The sequence below is a fragment of the Ochotona curzoniae genome, unplaced genomic scaffold (assembly GCF_017591425.1).
Source record: "Ochotona curzoniae isolate NIBS_2020 unplaced genomic scaffold, NIBS_Ocur_1.0 contig_1014, whole genome shotgun sequence".
NCBI classification, from domain to species: Eukaryota; Metazoa; Chordata; class Mammalia; order Lagomorpha; family Ochotonidae; genus Ochotona; species Ochotona curzoniae.
The window spans coordinates 36,088,336-36,105,260 of NW_024464920.1; the positions used below are offsets into that span (position 1 = coordinate 36,088,336).

The 16,925-nt window shown below is 58.6% G+C and overlaps 2 protein-coding genes across 5 annotated transcripts; one reads left to right on the top strand and one right to left on the bottom strand.

The window, feature by feature from the left end:
* Positions 1 to 2,406: 2,406 nt before the first annotated feature.
* Positions 2,407 to 9,020, top strand: B4GALNT1 (beta-1,4-N-acetyl-galactosaminyltransferase 1). 4 transcript variants are annotated; one of them, XM_040990154.1, is made up of 11 exons: positions 2,407 to 2,456; positions 3,029 to 3,247; positions 3,707 to 3,871; positions 3,986 to 4,092; positions 4,463 to 4,503; positions 4,601 to 4,781; positions 6,297 to 6,395; positions 6,555 to 6,745; positions 7,165 to 7,305; positions 7,589 to 7,829; positions 8,281 to 9,020. In XM_040990154.1, the coding sequence occupies exons 2-11, from the start codon at positions 3,030 to 3,032 to the stop codon at positions 8,496 to 8,498; spliced, it is 1,602 nt and encodes a 533-aa protein (XP_040846088.1). In that variant the 5' UTR covers positions 2,407 to 2,456; position 3,029; the 3' UTR covers positions 8,499 to 9,020. The 4 variants fall into 4 exon arrangements, with proteins under 4 accessions (XP_040846088.1, XP_040846095.1, XP_040846103.1 ...); XM_040990161.1 differs by lacking the exon at positions 2,407 to 2,456 and having other exon boundaries at positions 3,030 to 3,247; positions 6,297 to 6,400; positions 6,551 to 6,745; XM_040990169.1 differs by lacking the exons at positions 2,407 to 2,456; positions 6,297 to 6,395 and having other exon boundaries at positions 3,030 to 3,247.
* A 125-nt stretch (positions 9,021 to 9,145) lies between these two features.
* LOC121162960 (solute carrier family 26 member 10-like) lies at positions 9,146 to 15,287 on the bottom strand. Its single transcript, XM_040990188.1, has 18 exons — positions 14,945 to 15,287; positions 14,338 to 14,448; positions 13,698 to 13,855; positions 13,348 to 13,512; positions 12,997 to 13,149; positions 12,347 to 12,429; positions 12,068 to 12,215; positions 11,850 to 11,963; positions 11,136 to 11,213; positions 10,920 to 11,015; positions 10,498 to 10,604; positions 10,337 to 10,406; positions 10,149 to 10,265; positions 10,005 to 10,038; positions 9,836 to 9,918; positions 9,690 to 9,744; positions 9,500 to 9,606; positions 9,146 to 9,304 (listed from the first exon to the last, which is right to left on the bottom strand). Exons 1-18 carry the CDS (start codon positions 15,285 to 15,287, stop codon positions 9,266 to 9,268), a joined length of 2,061 nt encoding a protein of 686 aa, XP_040846122.1. The 3' UTR covers positions 9,146 to 9,265.
* Positions 15,288 to 16,925: the final 1,638 nt, after the last annotated feature.

Sequence of the window (16,925 nt, forward strand, 5' to 3'; positions counted from 1 at the left end):
CCATATGGGATCCTGGTGCATGCAAGGTGAGGACATTAGTCATTAGGTTATTATGCCAGGCCCTATTTATTTATTTTAAAGGCATAATTACAGTAAGAGAGAGAAAGAAAAATCTTCCACCCATCAGATCATTACTCAAATGACTTAAATGGTTAGGGTTGGGTCAGCTTGAAACCACATGCCTAGAACTCCATCTGGGTGTCCAATGTGGGTGCCAGGGACCCAGGCATATGGTCCCTCTTCTGCTACCTTCCCAAACACCTTAGCAAGGAGCTATATGGAAAGTGGAGGCGTTTATATAGGATACTGTCATTGCAGGCTTTAGCTTAACCCACTACACTATAACACACTGCCTTCGATTTTTTTTTTCAAGATGTATTTATGGGCCCGGCGCCATGGCCTAGCAGCTAAAGTTCTTGCCTTGAACCTGCCGAGATCCCATATGGGCGCCGGATCTAATCCCAGCTGCTCCACTTCCCATCAGCTTCCTGCTTGTGGCCTGGGAAAGCAATAGAGGACAGTCCAAAGCCTTGGGACCCTGTACTCATGTGGCGGCCTGGATCAGCTCATCTCTGGCCATTGCAGTCACTTGGGGAGTAAATCAGCACACAGAAGATCTTCCTTTCTGTCTCTCTTCCTCTCTGTATATCTGACTTTCCAACAAAAATTCATAAATCTTAATAAATATTTCTTTACAGGAAATTGCCCAAGGCATTGTGGCATAGCAGATTAAGTTACCACCCATAGTACTGGTATTAGTTTGAGTCCTACCTGCTCTACTTCTGATCCAGCTCCCTGCTACTGCTCCTGGGAAAGCAGTGGAGGACGGCCCACATCTGTGGGTCCCTGCTTCCACATGGGAGACCCAGAAGAGGGTCCCAACTCCTGACTTTAGACTGGTCCACCCCCACCTGCTGTGGCCACTTGGAAAGTGAATCTGTGTTGATCTGAGATCTGTCTCTCCCTCTCTTTGGGATTTTCTTTCAAATAAATAAGTAAATCTTAATTTTAAAAGTTTTCTCCCTGGGAACAATGGAGTATTAAAAAAATAGCTGTAGAATGATTGTTTATTCAGTGGCCATGGCATCCACACCCCATGTATTTGGGTCTGGCTTCTGATTCAGCTGTCTGCAAATACAGTCTCTGGGAGACAGAGGCTATAGCTCACCTAATTGGAGTTCCAGCAACCATACGGGACTCCGTGTGAGAGACCCGGATTCAATCTCCAGTTCCTGGCTTCATGCCAGCCCAGTAGGGCCTTTGCCAACTGTGTGATGTGAACCAACGGATAGAAGTATGAGCTCCTGATCTCTCTGCTGCTCAAATAACAATGAAGTACTGAATGAATCAACAGCTCCCAGACTCAAAAAATGTGGTCACTGCTGAGATTAGAGGAATACAAATGGCCACAGAGCTGGGCATGTGGTACAGCAAGTGAAGCCACTGCTAGGGACACGGGGACTCCACATCAGAGAGCAAGTTGGTGTACCAGTTGCCTCTATTCCAGTCCAGCTCCCTACTAATACACCTGAGCAGTGGATGGCTCCAGTGCTTGATCCCTGCCACTCACATGGGGGACTGAGAAAGAGTCCCGCACTCTTGGCTTTGACCTGGCCAAGCCCCTACTGCTGTGGGCATTTGGGCAATGAACCTCAACCAAATGAAAGATCTCTCTTCCCATCTCTCTTTCAAATAAATAAATATTTTTAAAAGTCAAAACGGTCCCACGTTTTTGGCACCCCTCTGAAGGCGGCTTGTAGTCATGCCTAATGACTTGTCTTCTCCAAAGGAGAAATAAGGACCTGGCCAGGTTAGCCCCCCTGCGGATGAAAGAGCACAAGCAAACAGCCTGCACCTGCCTCCCACCACGTGACTGAAGACAGCTCGGACCATCTAACCCCAAGCGCCCATGGCTGCCACCAGGACCAGGAATTTGAAATGCCCAGACTGGGAGTACAGAGGGCTGGGGGTGGGGGGAGGAGCTTCCCGCGCCTCCCCGCGTCCCAGCGATCTCCTCCGCGCCCAGCAGAAGGCGCCCGGGCGCCCGCATTCCCCGCGCAGAGCCAGCAGCCGAGCCGCGCGGCGCTGCGGTACCGAGAGCGGGGCGGCGGCCTGAACCCTTGCGCGCGGCTGGTGGCACTGGGTGCCAAGGATCACCGGCCTTGTTCCAGGGCTGGGGTGCTGCGGCTTCTCAACTCTGTTTCCCCGGGCACGAAGCGTGTATCCGTCGTCCCCCGACCCCCGCCCTGGGGCCGTGGTCTACAAAGCCCCGCGAGTGTGAAGGCGGGAGGCAGCAGTGCGCTCCGGAGGCGGGAGGAGCCCGCCCACACCGTCAAGCTCACGATCACCTCCCCCCATCAGGACACCTTCTAGCCCCATGAGGCCCCCCAGGTCGGGGCTGAGAGCCCGGCGCAGCCCGGACCGAAATCTTGCGGCGGCCTCGGAGCCTTAGACAGGTCAGTAAGCGGCCGGGATGAGGGGCTGGAGACGTAGGCGGGAGCAGGCGCGCAGATTCCGAGGCCACCCGCGGTGTCACTTCAGCGGGAGGCACCCCCGGTGGGGCGTGATGCTACATTTTTCCTGGCAGGTCAGGTGTGGAGCCGCCCTCTGCAGCCCACCCTACCCAGGTGACGCTCCGAATGGGGAGGAGGAGGATGGGGGGAGCGGCCGGGGCGGGCGGTGGGCTTGGGGACCTCCCTGCGCCTCTTTATTAGAGGCAGTGCTTGATTGTACCTAGGCACGATCGCATCTCTCTCATCAAGAGGCCAGGCCTCCGCTGAGAGAGAATAGGAGATACGAGAAGAAAGCAAGCCGGGAGACCCCGGGAGCCTGGGAGGCAAGGGGTGGGCGTAGCGGGAAAGCGACTGGAGGCACGGACCCTGGTGCTAGATGTGGAACCAAGAGCGCCCTGGGGAGTCGGCGGGAGCCTCCCAGGTCGGGGCGGTCAAGGGCCCAGCCCCACCGCCTGTCGGCCGGTCTACCACCTCTCTCACCTCCCCACACACACCGCACCCTACCACCATTCCAGGATGCGGCTGGGCCGCCGCGCCCTCTGCGCGCTGGCCTTGCTGCTCGCCTGCGCCTCGCTTGGGCTCCTCTACGCTAGCACCCGGAGCGCGCCGGGCCTCCGCGCACCTCTGGCGCTGTGGGCACCCCCGCATAGCGTCCCCAGGCCGGAGCTGCTAGACCTGGCCCCTGAGCCGCGCTACGCGCACATCCCGGTCAAAATCAAGGAGCAAGTGATCGGGTGAGTGGCTAGCCGGCGGCAGAACACTCGCTGCCGGGTGGCCCGGTGCTTTGTTCCCTCCAGCACTGGGCTTGGCTCTGCCTGCGTTGTTCTCCAGCCCGGTGTTGGGGGGGGGGCGGGGAAGGGGGAGGAAGAAGCAGCTGCGGCTGGGGCTTGGGCGGGGGGCTTTTCACGCATGTGCCAATGGGAGGGATGTGCAGTCGCGGGCGGGGCCCTTAAGACTTCGCGATGTCCTGGATGTAGGTATTAGGTTTCACAAGGGCCCCTGACTGGGAGCAGGCAGCTCCTACCATCCAGACACCCCCCCGCCACCCACCCCCCCACACACACAGGGTAGGGGGGTCTGGTCCCTGCTGGAAACCAGGTCAAAAGCAATGCTGGAGGAGCCAGCGCTGTAGCGGCAGGTGTAGCGCCTGCAGGACAGCGTGGCCGGGCTCTGAGCAGTCCCTGTCCCTTCAGGCTACTGGCCCAGAACAGCTGTACCTGTGAGTCCAGCGGAGGGGGCCTGCCCCTCCCCTTCCAGAAGCAGGTCCGGGCTATTGACCTCACCAAGGCCTTTAACTCTGAGGAGCTGAAGGCCGCCTCTGCAGCAAGGGAGCAGGAGTACCAGGCCTTTCTCTCAAGGTACCAGCAAGGAAAAAAAAGGAAATGGATGTGCAGGGAGAGAGTGTGGGAGGCCTGGGACTGGGGGCAAGCGGCAGAGCCAGGAGAGTACCCCTTGCACTTCCTCTCTTCCAGGAGCCAGTCCCCAGCTGACCAGCTACTCATAGCCCCTGCCAACTGCCCCCTCCAGTACCCGCTCCAGGGTGTGGAAGTCCAGCCCCTCCGGAGTATCTTGGTGCCAGGTGAGGAGGGGAGCCCAGGAAGATGGGTGGCAACAGCTGCGGGATGATCTTGGGATAGCAGAAACTGCTTCTGGGGTAAGGGGGTCAGAGGGGTTTAGGAGGAGGGGGAGAGGCCAGAGGGATGTGGTATTGTCAGTAAGGAGGAAAGGCTGTCTGGGAAGACAGCAGTCTGTTCTTTTGTATGCTAAAGGTGAGGTGAGTGGGTCGGGCAGGCCACAGAAGAGGCATTGTTGGGATGTGGAGGCCACGTCCAGTTGTTTTAGACTGTTACCGGAAGCACCTGCTGACAGTGTTTGTAGGGAGAGTGAGAAAAGGTGAGTATAAATTCAGGGCTGCCTGAGTGGTTCTGACTGCTGCTTCTTCCCCCCAGGGCTAAGCCTGCAGGCAACTTCTGCTTTGGAAGTCTACCAGGTAATAGAACAGGGCAAGTGGGCCCTGAGGGCGGCCCAGAAGAGGGAGGAGGAGGTGGGCCTCACCCTTCCATTGCCGCTCCCACCCCACCCCCCAGGTGAACTTGACCGCCTCCCTAGGCACCTGGGATGTGGCTGGGGAAGTGAACGGAGTGACCCTCACTGGAGAAGGGCAGTCAGATCTCACCCTCTCTAGCCCAGGCCTGGACCAGCTCAACCGGCAGCTGCAGCTGGTCATTTACAGCAGCCGAAGCTACCAGACCAACACAGGGGATACAGGTGTGACCCCTTGGGGGAAGGTGGGGGTAAGCAACACAGCCTGGAACAAAAAAAAAAAAAAAAAAGGCAGCCAACATGGGACACAGTTGGGCAGTGACCAGGGCTTCCCTGCCACACAATGTGGGCATTTCAGCTGGGCCAGTGGGGCAGGGACAGAGAGAAGGGGCCTTTGTTTATCTGGGGCTGGTGCGGGCCAGAGGGAAACCTGAGCTTGGGTGTGTCTCCCCTTCAGGACACTGTGGGCTCCCTAACTTCAGGGGACTTTGCCTAGGAGCCTGTACCCTCAACTTACCCCCTACCGAGGCCAAAGGCCTTGACCTTCTAGAACTCCCACTTCTACAGCAGCAGAGTGTAATAGCACCCCCTGTCTCTCCAGGGTGTGTCTGTCGCTTTCAGGTTTCTCATCTGCCAGGCATTCTTTTCCCCTAGATTTCTACCTGGCTGGTTCCTTCCTAACAATTAAAACTTAGCTCCAACCTGTCCCCTTTCCCATTACATCACTTGTACTTTATCAAGATTTTTTATTTACATAAAAAGCTGCAGTACAGAGAAAGATCTTCCATCTGCTGGTTTACTCCCCAAATGGCCACAACAGCTGGGGCTGGGCCATGCCAAAGCCAGGAGCCAGTGTAGGTGCAGGGACCCCAACAACTCAAGCTATCTTTTGCTGCTTTCCCAAAGGCCAAGAGCAGTGAGCTAAATCCAAAGTGGGCAGCTGGTACTTGAACAAGGTGCCCATATCTGTAAGGTTCAAGTTCATGTTCAGAATAAAGTTCAGCTTAACATGAGGTTTATTGGGAGCGCACCTGCATGAGGTTCACTGGTCCAATAACAGACAATGGGTTAGGAGGCGGTAAAGGTGGAGTTTATGGGACAAAGTGATGTGCCTTATATGGTGTTATAGAGTGCTGAAGGTTCCTTTAGACCTTGGCGAATCCAAGGCTGAGGAGGGGCTGCATTCTGCAGGTGTGGCCTTAACCGCCACCCTTCTCAGCCTCTTCCTGAGCTGCCCCTCTCCCTCCCTGGCTGGGCTTACAATATGGCTGTGTCTGAAGGAGCTATGCCACAGCGGGAGGGAGGGAGCACTTTTTTAAAATTTCCTACCCAATCAGGATTAAACAGGATCTGAATTTCCTTACTCATTTAGCCTGGGACTAGATTGACTCCATTCCTCTCAGCTTTGATGGTTAAGTTGTGTCCGTGTGGGCAACTTACTTTTCCTGCCTCAGCTTCGTTTGCTGTAACAGGACCCTTCCTAATAGGGCTGAGATGAGGGTGAGCTGAACTCATTTGTTCATTCATTCCAGGCTTGGCAGAGTGCTCAGTAATGGTTCACTTTCCACTGAAAATGTTTGATTATCTAAATGTGAGTTCCATGTGTATAAGAACATTGCGTTCTTGTCCCCCATGCACAAAAAGGCAGGTCTAAGCAGGCACTTCACTGCTGATTGACTAACAAGAGCTCAGAGTCCGGGTCCTCAGAGCCAATTCCCTCCGTGTGCTTCTTCCTTCCAGTGCGCTTTGCTACCGAGGGCCACGAAGCTACATTCACCATCCGCATAAGACACCCTCCCAACCCCCGGCTCTACCCACCCGGCTCTCCACCGGACGCAGGTGAACCGCGAACTTAGGGACTTACTGGAGCCAGCCCTGGGTGGTTGGGGGAGGGGAGGGAGAAGTTGGGAGAGGGTGACCCTGGGAGCGGGGCTTTGAACTGCTTCCTCCCTCTCCCCCTTCCTCCCCCCCCCCACATACACACACCCCGGCCCTCAGCCCAGTACAACGTCAGCGCCTTGGTCACCATTGCCACCAAGACCTTCCTTCGCTACGACCGCCTCCGTGCGCTCATCGCCAGCATCCGCCGCTTCTACCCCACCATCACCGTGATCGTCGCGGACGACAGCGACAAGCCCGAGCGCATTAGCGGCCCGTACGTGGAGCACTATCTAATGCCCTTTGGCAAGGTGCGCCGCCAGCACGGGTGTGAGGGACTGAGGGTGCAGTGTGTGTGGGAGGGGGGAACGTATGTCCTGAGTCACGGACGGAGGTCGGGCCTGCTCCAGGTCAGGATTCCTGAAGTATAAGCGCCCTGGATGCAGCCAGCAGGCCTCCCTGCGTGCCGAACGATGCTAAGCAGCACCTGAGCTTTGCAGGGAAGGGCTGAGCTAAATGCACTGTAAAACCCTCCCCCACCCCAGGACCCGGGCTGGGTACCTCCGGGAAGTAGGGTGGGGCAAGAATCTACAATTTTTTTCATTAGCTCGGGGACACTGGAAGCATGCCACCTTTGGAGATAGGGCTGGGAAGGGTCAGGGAAGGAGAGAGGTGGCAGAGGCCCATCCAGGCTCCCTCAGAGTCCTTCCTCCCCACCCTTCCCCCCCAGGGCTGGTTCGCAGGCCGCAACCTTGCCGTGTCCCAAGTAACCACCAAGTATGTACTGTGGGTGGACGACGACTTCGTCTTCACGGCGCGCACGCGGCTAGAGAGGCTTGTGGACGTGCTAGAGAGGACACCGCTAGACCTGGTAGGCGAGCGTCGTGGTATGTGGGGTGGAAGGGGTGCCACGCCAAGGGAGCCGCGGCCGAGAGTGGCCAGCCCTGGGGATGCAGGGTACGGCTAAGCGAGGGCCCCAAGTCCCCATTCCCGGACCCCGATCCCGCGGATCGGCTTCCACCCGGAGAAAGAGGACACTGGAGCAGGGACAGGGGCAGAGGACCCAGCAGAAGGGAAAAACAGCAGAGACCTCTCCCCCCCACCCCCACCTCGTCACGGTACCGGTTCCCTCCCGCCTCCCGGATTCCCCGCAGGTGGGAGGCGCCGTGCGTGAGATCTCGGGCTTCGCTACCACTTACCGGCAGCTGTTGAGCGTGGAGCCGGGCTCCCCAGGCCTCGGTAACTGCCTCCGGCAAAGGCGCGGCTTCCACCACGAGCTCGTCGGCTTCCCAGGCTGCGTGGTCACCGACGGCGTGGTCAACTTCTTTCTGGCGCGCACCGATAAAGTGCGCGAGGTCGGCTTCGACCCGCGCCTGAGCCGCGTGGCGCACCTAGGTGAGTGGTGACCTCTGGCGGCCGGGCAGCCCCGGGGTAAGGGATAGCCCAAGGTGCCAAGGACCCGTCCCTCTTCCTGGCCCAGGCGGCTGACAGCCGAACATTCCCTCTCTCCCGCAACCTCCACTCCGCCCCTCCACCGCACGGCACCTCTGGGGTCCATGTTAAACTTGTTCAACTAGATACCTCTCAACCCCTTTTCTCTTGGTTCTGGTCCCCTGGACGCAGCTGAATAAGTTTTATTGACCCTCTGCGACTGGGCAGTGGGTTTTTCCGTTTCCAAAGCACAAGCCAAGTGGCGAGCCAGAGTGGCTCACACAGGTGCCCACTGCCACCGCCCCTGCATTGCACCCACCCCTCGCAGCCCAAGTCGCTGCGCTCCCTGGCGTCGGAACTTCCGCCCACTCCTTGGATCTTTCACAGTGTGTTCGCGGGCCCTCCCCTCCCCCAGAATTCTTCCTGGATGGCCTGGGCTCCCTCCAGGTCGGCTCCTGCTCCGACGTTGTGGTGGATCACGCCTCCAAGCTGAAGCTGCCCTGGACAGCCCGGGACCCGCGGGCGGAGACCTACGCTCGGTACCGCTACCCCGGCTCCCTGGAGCGCAGCCAGGTGGCCAAGCACCGCCTGCTGTTCTTCAAACACCGGCTGCAGTGCATGACCGCTGAGTGACTCCGCCCGTCAGTCCCTGGGCTTCCCTACTGCCAGGCTGTGCCTGTCTCCTGGCTCCCCTCAACACAGGCACCCAGGAATTTCGGACAAACCTTGCCCTCCCACAAGCCCTTCTCCCCAGTGACTCTCCCCACACCCTTAGGACTTAACGCGTCCCCTTTTTTCAGAACCGGATCTCTAAGAGGGGCTTGTCCTGGTGACACCTCCTCTTTCTGGGAGTGCCCAGAGGCCTGATGGAGCCATAACCTCCCCCACAGCCAGTGCCAACTCCTCCCCCTCCCCATTCTCAAGGGGCAGGAAACAGGGGGCCACTTTCCAAGTGCCAAAGAGCCCAGGGGGGACTCTATAAACCCCAACGTAGGGGGGGGCACTCCCCTCATTTCCTTAAGGACAGAGGTGGATGGGGGGAAGCTCCCCAACACAGAGTCACCCCTACACCTCCACCCTGGATCCAGGACCCTGTGCACCAACTCCAGCCTGCCCCCACAGAGACTAACTGTGACTCAGGAGCTGGCCCAGCGGGCTGTGAACACACATGGTGAAAGCCATTTTGAGCAGTGTCTCTGCAATGCTGTGGGCGTGGAGAGGAAGAGGGGGTAGTGGGGGTGCCTGGGCAGACGCCCAGACTCATTTCAAGGGACCCCATCAGTGTTCAGCCCCATTTTATTCAGTACTTTAAGAAGAAGGAGGGGGCGTGCAGGGGCCATGCCTCCTCACACACAGACGGGGGGGGGGGGGGGGGGGCCTTGGTGCTGTCAGCAACTGGCTCAGAGCCACACAGTGCAAATCTTCGGGCCAGTGAGTTCCTGGGGAACATAACAGGACAGATCAGGAACAGGTTCTGTACCCATAGCTTGGCCAGGGTTCCCTGGCTTCCACAGGGCCCTTGAATCCATTGATCTATTTCCTGGCCACCGCTTCCTCCTTGCTCTGCCTCCCCAAATCCTTACCTGGGGAGCTGCCCTCCCTGGGCCTGGCCCGGCACCTACTGGCCCCCTTACCAGTTTCTCCAGGGCGTAAGCAGCTGCATCCTGGACACTGACAAACAGCTGTTCTGTGGTCACTTGGTCCAGGAGGCCCGCCCGAGTCAGGGTCCCTAACACCGAGGCTGTGGTGGGGGGAGAGGTGTGTACACTAAGTCATTGCCCTCCCCAAGCACCAAGTCATTCCCCCTCTGTCCACACCACTCACCGCTACACTGAGCTAGGAGGAGATGGATGCCAGCCTTTTGACATCGGTGGGCAAGCTGTGGAAGCAAGGCAGAAGCGTTAGAGTCCAGTGCCAGCAGGCAGGAGGAAGAGGCTGAGAATGTCTTTCTCCTGCACCTGCCCTCTCACCTGTGCCACCTCCCTTGCTCCAGCAGCATCTACAAATGTTACACCACCGAAGTCTAGGATCGCCACTTTGACAGGCTCAGTCACTAAGGGAGAAGAGGGGGAGAAGCTGAGGTACCCAAATGCCTCCAGGCATCATGCCCAGATCTGCCTTCCTGCTCTCCCATCTTACCTGTACCAGGTATGCCCTCCAGCTTTGGAGCATCCTGTGAATGGAGAAGGACGGTCACCATCCCCAAGACCCAAGCACCCCTGCCTGAGCACAGAGGCCTCCTGCTCCTGAGTGGGCCACGATGCTGTGCCCAGATGCCCTCACCTTCTCTTCTTCTCCAAGCCCCAGGTGACTCTCCAGGCTGCGGCGAAACTGCCCACGAGTCCCAAAGTAGAGAGGTGTGGGGCAGCTCAGGATGCAGAGCCCTGGCACCTGGAGAAGCTAAGGGGGCAGGTGTCACAGGAGCCGCAGGCTCCAGGCTCCTCTTCTGCCTTGGCTGGGAGCCCCCGCACCTTGTGGCTCTCCTTGAGTGGCCTGTAGAGCTCCGTTCCCTCGGCAAGTCCAAGAGCCAGGCACTGCACCCTAGGAAGCAGCCAGGGTCAGTATCCCAGTCCAGCCTAGCCTGGTCCCCCTGTTCTCTCCCCTCATCTCTTCTCCGTACAACTCTGCACACCTCTGAGTACGACAGACCACAGTCATCATGGAGAAGACCACGCCCACAGCCAAGCCTAGGTCCACATTCAGGGCCACAACAGCCACCCACGTGACCATCCACACGGCCTGCAGGACATGGATGGGGGGTGGACTGTCCAGAACGAAGGCTGCAGTGGACAGGGACTGCCAGGATGCATCAAGGGGAGGGATGGCCCAGAACAAAGCCAGAGCATGAGCCAACCCAGTACCAGGGTTCGACCTTGTACCCATGGGGACATGCCAATTTTAAGGGGAGAGGGGTTCTGGTCCCCATCCTTTATACATGTCAGAGTAAAAGGGTATTAGGAGCAACCATGGGGTGGGCAGGGAGTGGTTGTGGAAGTTAAGAGCACAGCTGTCAAATTTAGGCTGGGGAGCGCCCGGGGTCATGCAGCTTCTCACAAAGTCCACGCGGCTGATGTGCCAGAGCTGGGGCAGTTCCTGCATCTGGAAGAACATCTGGCGCATGCTGGCAATGTTGATGCAAGCCAGGACAGCCTTGGGGGCAGATAAGGTGGGCTGACTCCCCCACCCCCACCCCAGCCACATCCTGGGGCACAGCTCTGTCCCAGGCAGGCCCATGCTGCCACTGCTGCCACCTCCCCCTCTGCTGCTTACCTTGGGTAGGTAGTAGAAGAAGGGCCCGAGCCACAGCAGCACAGACAGAACCACCGTGCAGGAAAAGAGGCCTGCCAGCTAAGAGGAGAGGGGTGGAAGCCAAGCAGGTGGGGAGCCCCCACCCCCAGGACAGGTTGCTCATCCTGCCTGCTGTGCCTCCTCTTCCTCAAGTCTCCAAGTCTCTCTTCCTCCAAGGTCTCCTCCCACGTACCTGTTTTTCACCCCCACAAGTCTCTTCTTGATTCCTGGCATTCAGCCCTGTCTGAATGTAGCTCAGGCTCCCACTTACTGTACCCCAGCTCCCATCAGAAGCCACTATGGGGTTACCCCAGAAGCAGGCTGACCCAATGCTTACGGGACCCAGCTAATAAGGGAAACAAAAAGAATTAGGGGGAGACTTTGATATGTAATATTTCTATTAAAAAAAAAACCCTCATCTTTGAGGGGGGAATAAACAGGGTTCTGTTTCCTGAGACAGGATCTTCATTTGGAGTGGTACCTGGGTGACCCTCAATTCTGAGTCCAGCTAAATCTGGCTGCAGCTGTGGCTTTCCGTTTCCCCTCCCTTCCAGACAGCCATTCTGTGGAAGGGCACAGCTGCAGGATCTTCCAGTCTTCCACCAGTCCTTGCCCCACCTCCCACCCCAGTCACCCACTGCTGCCCTAGCCTGGAAGCCGCAGGCTCTCCCCTCACCCACCTGTCAGCCTTCTCACCTGTGTATTCCCACCTGCGTCCACTAAGAGGCTGGTGGTGGCCAGCGTGGCCGAGTTGGGAAAGCAAGAGAAGAGGGAGGAAATGAGGTTGGAGACACCATGTGCCAAAAGCTCCTAGAAGAATGCCGTGAGATGAAAATGGAAGCAGGAGCATGGGGTGGGGTGGGGTGGGGGAGATGTCTCCTGAACGAGGTCAGGATACAAGGTCAAGGTCACACCTGGTTGGAGTCAATGGTGTAGTTATACTTGTCTGCGTAGATGGAGGCCAGGGAGGCGGACACAGCAAAGGTGACCAGTGCAATAGGCAATGAGTCGGCCAGAGTCCTGGGCAGCTCAGCAAGGTTGGGGAAGTGGGGTTGGGGAAATCTGCACAAGGAGGAAGCCACAATGAGAATGGATTGGCTGATGTAGGGAAGTAGGGAAGACCAAAAAAAAAAAAAAAATAGCAAGACAAGAAGAGGCATGGGATGGGAGAAAAATAAAAGTTGGTCTCTTACCCTCCAGGCAGCAACCCCACTATCTGAACATTGTATCTTGTATCCAGAGAAGAGGTGAAACAGAGAATCGTGGCCAGAAGCACCTAGAACAGAGTCCAAATTAGGGGCAGGGGAGAGGTGGGATCTCCACTAGCTTACAGGAACTAGAAGGCACAGGGCGTCCAAGAAGCTGACCACCACAGGGAAGGAGCACCACCCTGGGGAGGAAGGGTCATGGAGAGAGGGGCGGGGGGAAGGGGGAATAAGAGATCTCTATAGAGGCCATGGGAATCCAGAGGGCTGGCTGAGCTGAGCAAGGAAGGTGGCTGTAGAGACCTGGGATAATTATTTTGTCCCTGGTGGCCTCGGGAGAGACCTAGGCAAGGAAATCTACCACAGTCCAGGTAGAGGGTCGGGGTCGGCGCGACCGCCAGGGGCCGCTGTAGCCAAGAACAAGGCATCCTGAGAGGGCTGGAGCGAACCCGGCGAGAGGTGGGTGGGCACAGGGACCGGCTTCTGCCCGGGCGTGCGTGCGTTTCGGGGAGGAGGCCAGGGAAAGCTCGCAGCCGTGCCGCACGTCCGGCTGCCCAGGGCTCTGCGTTCCAGCAGGGGGCGGCTGCAGCCAGAGCCTGCAGCACCGGCTGGGTCTGCGCCAAGCTTGCGCTCCTCACCATAACGACTTCCCCGGGGATCGGGGTGGGCAGCCTGTCTCGGAACCGCACGTTCAATTCCTTGACCGGCACCAGCAGCGCCAAGCTGAGAGCCGAGATAGTCAGTTCGGCCGGACTGCTTCGGGGCAGCGCAGCGACGACGGCGGCCAGCGTCTGGGGGCAGGATGGTTGAGTGAGGGGGCGCTGGGGACCCAAGCCGGAGTCACCGCCGCCAGGCGAGATCCTCTCTTCCCACAGCCGGCAAGACTTTCACCTGCCTTCCACATGCCATCTGCCCGTCCCCTTCCTCCCTTTTCGTGTTTCCATCTTCCCCGCCATCGCTAGACACCTTCCCTGTTCTACCAGTCCCACCTTGAAGAGAGAGAAGCAGCCTATCTGGCGCGGGAGGGACAAGCCCAAAAGGCTAGGCAGCTGGGACACGAGCACGTGCAGGGCGGCCCCACTGGTCAGCGCCTTGACCACAGGTTCGGACAGAAAGGTGGCCAGGACACCCAGCTGCAGCGCGAACATCCCCAGCTGCGGGCGAGAAAGATGTGCACTCCCCAACGCGAGGAGACGCACACCTGCTGGTGGGGGCAGGAACCGTGCGCCAGCTTCCCGGCGCCCATCACCGCGTCGCTCTGGCGCCTCTGTCCCAACCCCTACCCCCGCCCCGTTTCTTTCCGGCCACCAGCTGTAGATCTCCCCAGACCCTGCCTCACCATCAACGCCCCGCTCCCGAAGGCCAAGGTCGACGCCGCCCCAACTCTCTGGGCGTCCAATTGCTCCCTCTCTGGTGCGCTCAGATTCCCCGCGAGCGGCTCAGGCACCAGGCGCTCCACCGCCGAGCCGGTCATGAGGCTGAGGACTGCAAAGGTTCCTGGAGCAAGTGGGGGAGGGAAGGGCAATGGGGAACACACGCAGAGCACCTGCTGCGATACCGACTGTAGGGTGACAGCTCAGGCTCTGCTGTGCTTGGGATTTCTCCGGATAAGGCTGCGGGAGGCTCAGAGCCCGCGGCTCCGTGGGAAGGCAGCAGGGGAGTGCGCCTGGACCAGTGAGGTTACCACGCCCTGCAAACGTCTCGGGGATTTCTTGAGAGGCACAGCTCAGCTACCCCTTGAAAAAGCCCCGAAGGCGTTCTTTTTCACCAAAACACACGCTGGGAGTTAGGAGGCACAACTCCCGTCGGCGCCCAACTCCGAGCATTGCCCAGATCAAGGTTTCTGGGGGTGGGACTGCTCTGTAGGGAAGAGGTGGGGGAGATGAAGGGAGCTAAATCCAGCTGAGTCGCTTCCCAGGTGAGAGGACCCGCGTCCGTCCCCACTACAGAAGAGGCAAGGAACGTTCCCAGTCACTCACCCGTGGACAAATGTCTCCCGGTGCCCAGCAAGCTGTATATGAGGACCGGGAAGAAAGAAGTGTACAGTCCGAACACAGGGGGTACCGAGGTCAGGAGGGCAAAGGCCATGCCTGGGGAAGAAGTGGAAGGAAAGATCTCCACTGCACTGCCACCCCCGCCCCAGCTTCCAGGGCCTGCCCCTCCTCCCGCTCCGAGAAGCTGGTTAGGTGAGGTGAAAGGGCCGCTAGATCAAGCCTCCTAAGGACACTGGGGGGTAAACGTGTCTCCGCGGGAGGTCCGAGGTCACAGAACCGCCGTGGCTGAGTGGTGGGGGAGGGCCCTCTCTCCCACTCATGACTCTCTCCGCTGTTCCCTGAGCCGGAACGGGTCCCAGACTTCTGGCAGCGTTGTGATGGATGAGAGGCAATGTGGGGGTGGGGGGCTGATGGGATCCCGCTGTCCTTACCCGAACTGGTCCTTCCTTCCTCCGCCAAGCCCCCAGCACACTCACGCCCAGCTTCCAAGCTCCCCCAAGCCACCGCTGCTGCCTCCTCCTCTCCCCGCCGCCCGCCCCCGGAAACCTTCCATAGTTTGGGCCCTCTGACAAGCTAGAGGAGTCTTTCTCACCCTGGGGTACGTGCACGACGCCCACGGTCACTCCGGCCACAGCATCCCCGAGCAGCCAGGCCCGCCAGCGGTACAGGGGCAGCCAGCGAAGCGGGGGAAGCCGCGCTAGCATCAGGCGCCACGCCCCCGGCCGGGAGCAAGCCCCAGCTCGCAGCCTCCACAGCCTGCATAGCCTTGGCAAGAGGGATTCTGCGGGCAGCTCTGGTTCCTGCTTGGCGCCCCCGAAGAGCTGCTGGAAGCGACTCTCCGTGAGAGGCTCCCTGAGCCTGGCACCCAGAGGGTACTTGGGATCAGAGGACTCTGACAGGCCAGGATAAGCTCCAGCACCCGGGAGCCCACTCATTGTGTTCTTGGCCACTTCCAACCCAGTCCTGGTCTTAAATACCTTGGGGGGAGGGGAGAGAGGGGGAGCTGGTAGAAGAGGAGTCCCGCCTCCACGGGGTCAGGTCCAATCGTGTGGCCAGGAGGGCATCCTCTCTTGGGGCCTGAGGCCAGGAGAGGGCTGAGGTTTGGAGACAGCCAGCCAGCCCGGGTTGGGCGTTTCCTCCCACACCATTGGCCTCATCTGATGGCTGGCCAGGGAGCCCAGCTGTGGGTAGGGATGGAGAGACAGACCCAAAGACAAGTGTCCCGAAACCCCACCCCAACATGTGCTCTCCTAAAGTCTTTGCCCTGCTCTTCACTGAGGGATCCTTGCCCCACCTACACTTTGGGCACAGTGAAGACTGGCTTGTCTCTGTCCACTGGTCCTTCCTGGACTGGGAACCCCCAACTCCTCATGGGGTTCAACTAGCCCCGAGAAAGCCCAGGGGTGGGGCTGCCTGCACAGTGTCCTCTGCCAAGCGGGAGGCAGTGCCAAAGTTGAGCAAGGGGTGATGGAGGGGCTCACAGCCCCACACCTCTGCAGGGAGTGACTGGGTCTCGTTGGGGCCAATATGAATGGATAGGACATTTTCTTTCTTAGGTGCCAGAGAAAACCAAAATAATATGCATTGCATTTAAATTCTAGTTGCTGGACCTTAGGCACTCAAAAAGAGATGTGTGGCTGAATTAAGGACAGAAGGGTACCCCAGCTGCCTCTGTACCCTGTGAGCCCTCAAGAAACACAAAGGTTCCAGGCTCTGGAATCTTGCTCCCCTCCTCCATGCACAGGAATCTCCAGCACTCCTCCCTGGCACCCCCTCCTTGACCCCAAAGCCTCAGGGTGGGGTACAGAGAGGGTGGGTCTCCCATCTTCAATTCCTCCTATTGTTCCCCAGAAGTCTTATCTGGGCCCTACGTCCTGTTGCCCCCCCTTGCAGATCCCTCCCCCCATTGTCAGCCCGGGGGACTGGGCCCACAGGGAGCCTGGAGCTGCTCCTCACCCTCCCCCCCAAGGAGCCTATTGTCCACTGAGGAAGTCCAAGGGCATGTGACAGAACCCAGGGGACAGGCAGTGGACATGGGGATGCACAAGGACCTGGATGTGCAGCCCTTCCCACCTGGCTCTCTCTGTCTCAAGAGTTGGCAGTGAAGACCTTACTGATGTTCACTTTGGAGTCTTGGCTTGAAGAATCCCCCAACTGCTCATATAGGCCAGCCCCACAGATGGAGAGCCAAAGCCGGGAGCGGCCAGTGGCCGGCAGGAGCCTTGCCACTGCCCCATCCTCCCCCTGTGGATGAAGGAAGCCTCAGAAAGTGAAGGTATACAGGGCAAACTGTGAGAATGGGAGGTTAAGCTACACTGGCCTTGCTGGTGGGGATCCCACAGAGGGTGGATTTGGAGGAGCCAAATGGAGGAAAGATTACAAGGGTGTGGACTTATTACAGGGACTGAGACTTGCCCAAACCATAGATGAGGAAACCCACAGCCCCCTTTTTTAAACACTTATTTATTTTTATTGGAAAGTCAGATATACAGAGAAGAAAAGAGAGAGAGGAAGGTCTTTTGTCCATTGATTCACTCCCCAAGTGACCACAATGGTTAGAGCTCAGCCTATCC

Excerpts from the sequence above, each read along its gene's own strand:
- B4GALNT1 (XM_040990161.1), top strand. The coding sequence starts at position 3,030 with ATGCGGCTGGGCCGCCGCGCCCTCTGCGCGCTGGCCTTGCTGCTCGCC. Across the intron at positions 4,093-4,462 it reads CCGGAGTATCTTGGTGCCAG|GGCTAAGCCTGCAGGCAACT; the intron begins GTGAGGAGGGGA and ends TCTTCCCCCCAG. Across the intron at positions 6,401-6,550 it reads CTCCACCGGACGCAGGTGAA|TCAGCCCAGTACAACGTCAG; the intron begins CCGCGAACTTAG and ends ACACCCCGGCCC.
- LOC121162960 (XM_040990188.1), bottom strand. The coding sequence starts at position 15,287 with ATGAGTGGGCTCCCGGGTGCTGGAGCTTATCCTGGCCTGTCAGAGTCC. Across the intron at positions 10,266-10,336 it reads CACTCAAGGAGAGCCACAAG|CTTCTCCAGGTGCCAGGGCT; the intron begins GTGCGGGGGCTC and ends CTGCCCCCTTAG. Across the intron at positions 9,919-10,004 it reads GGAGGGCATACCTGGTACAG|TGACTGAGCCTGTCAAAGTG; the intron begins GTAAGATGGGAG and ends CTTCTCCCTTAG.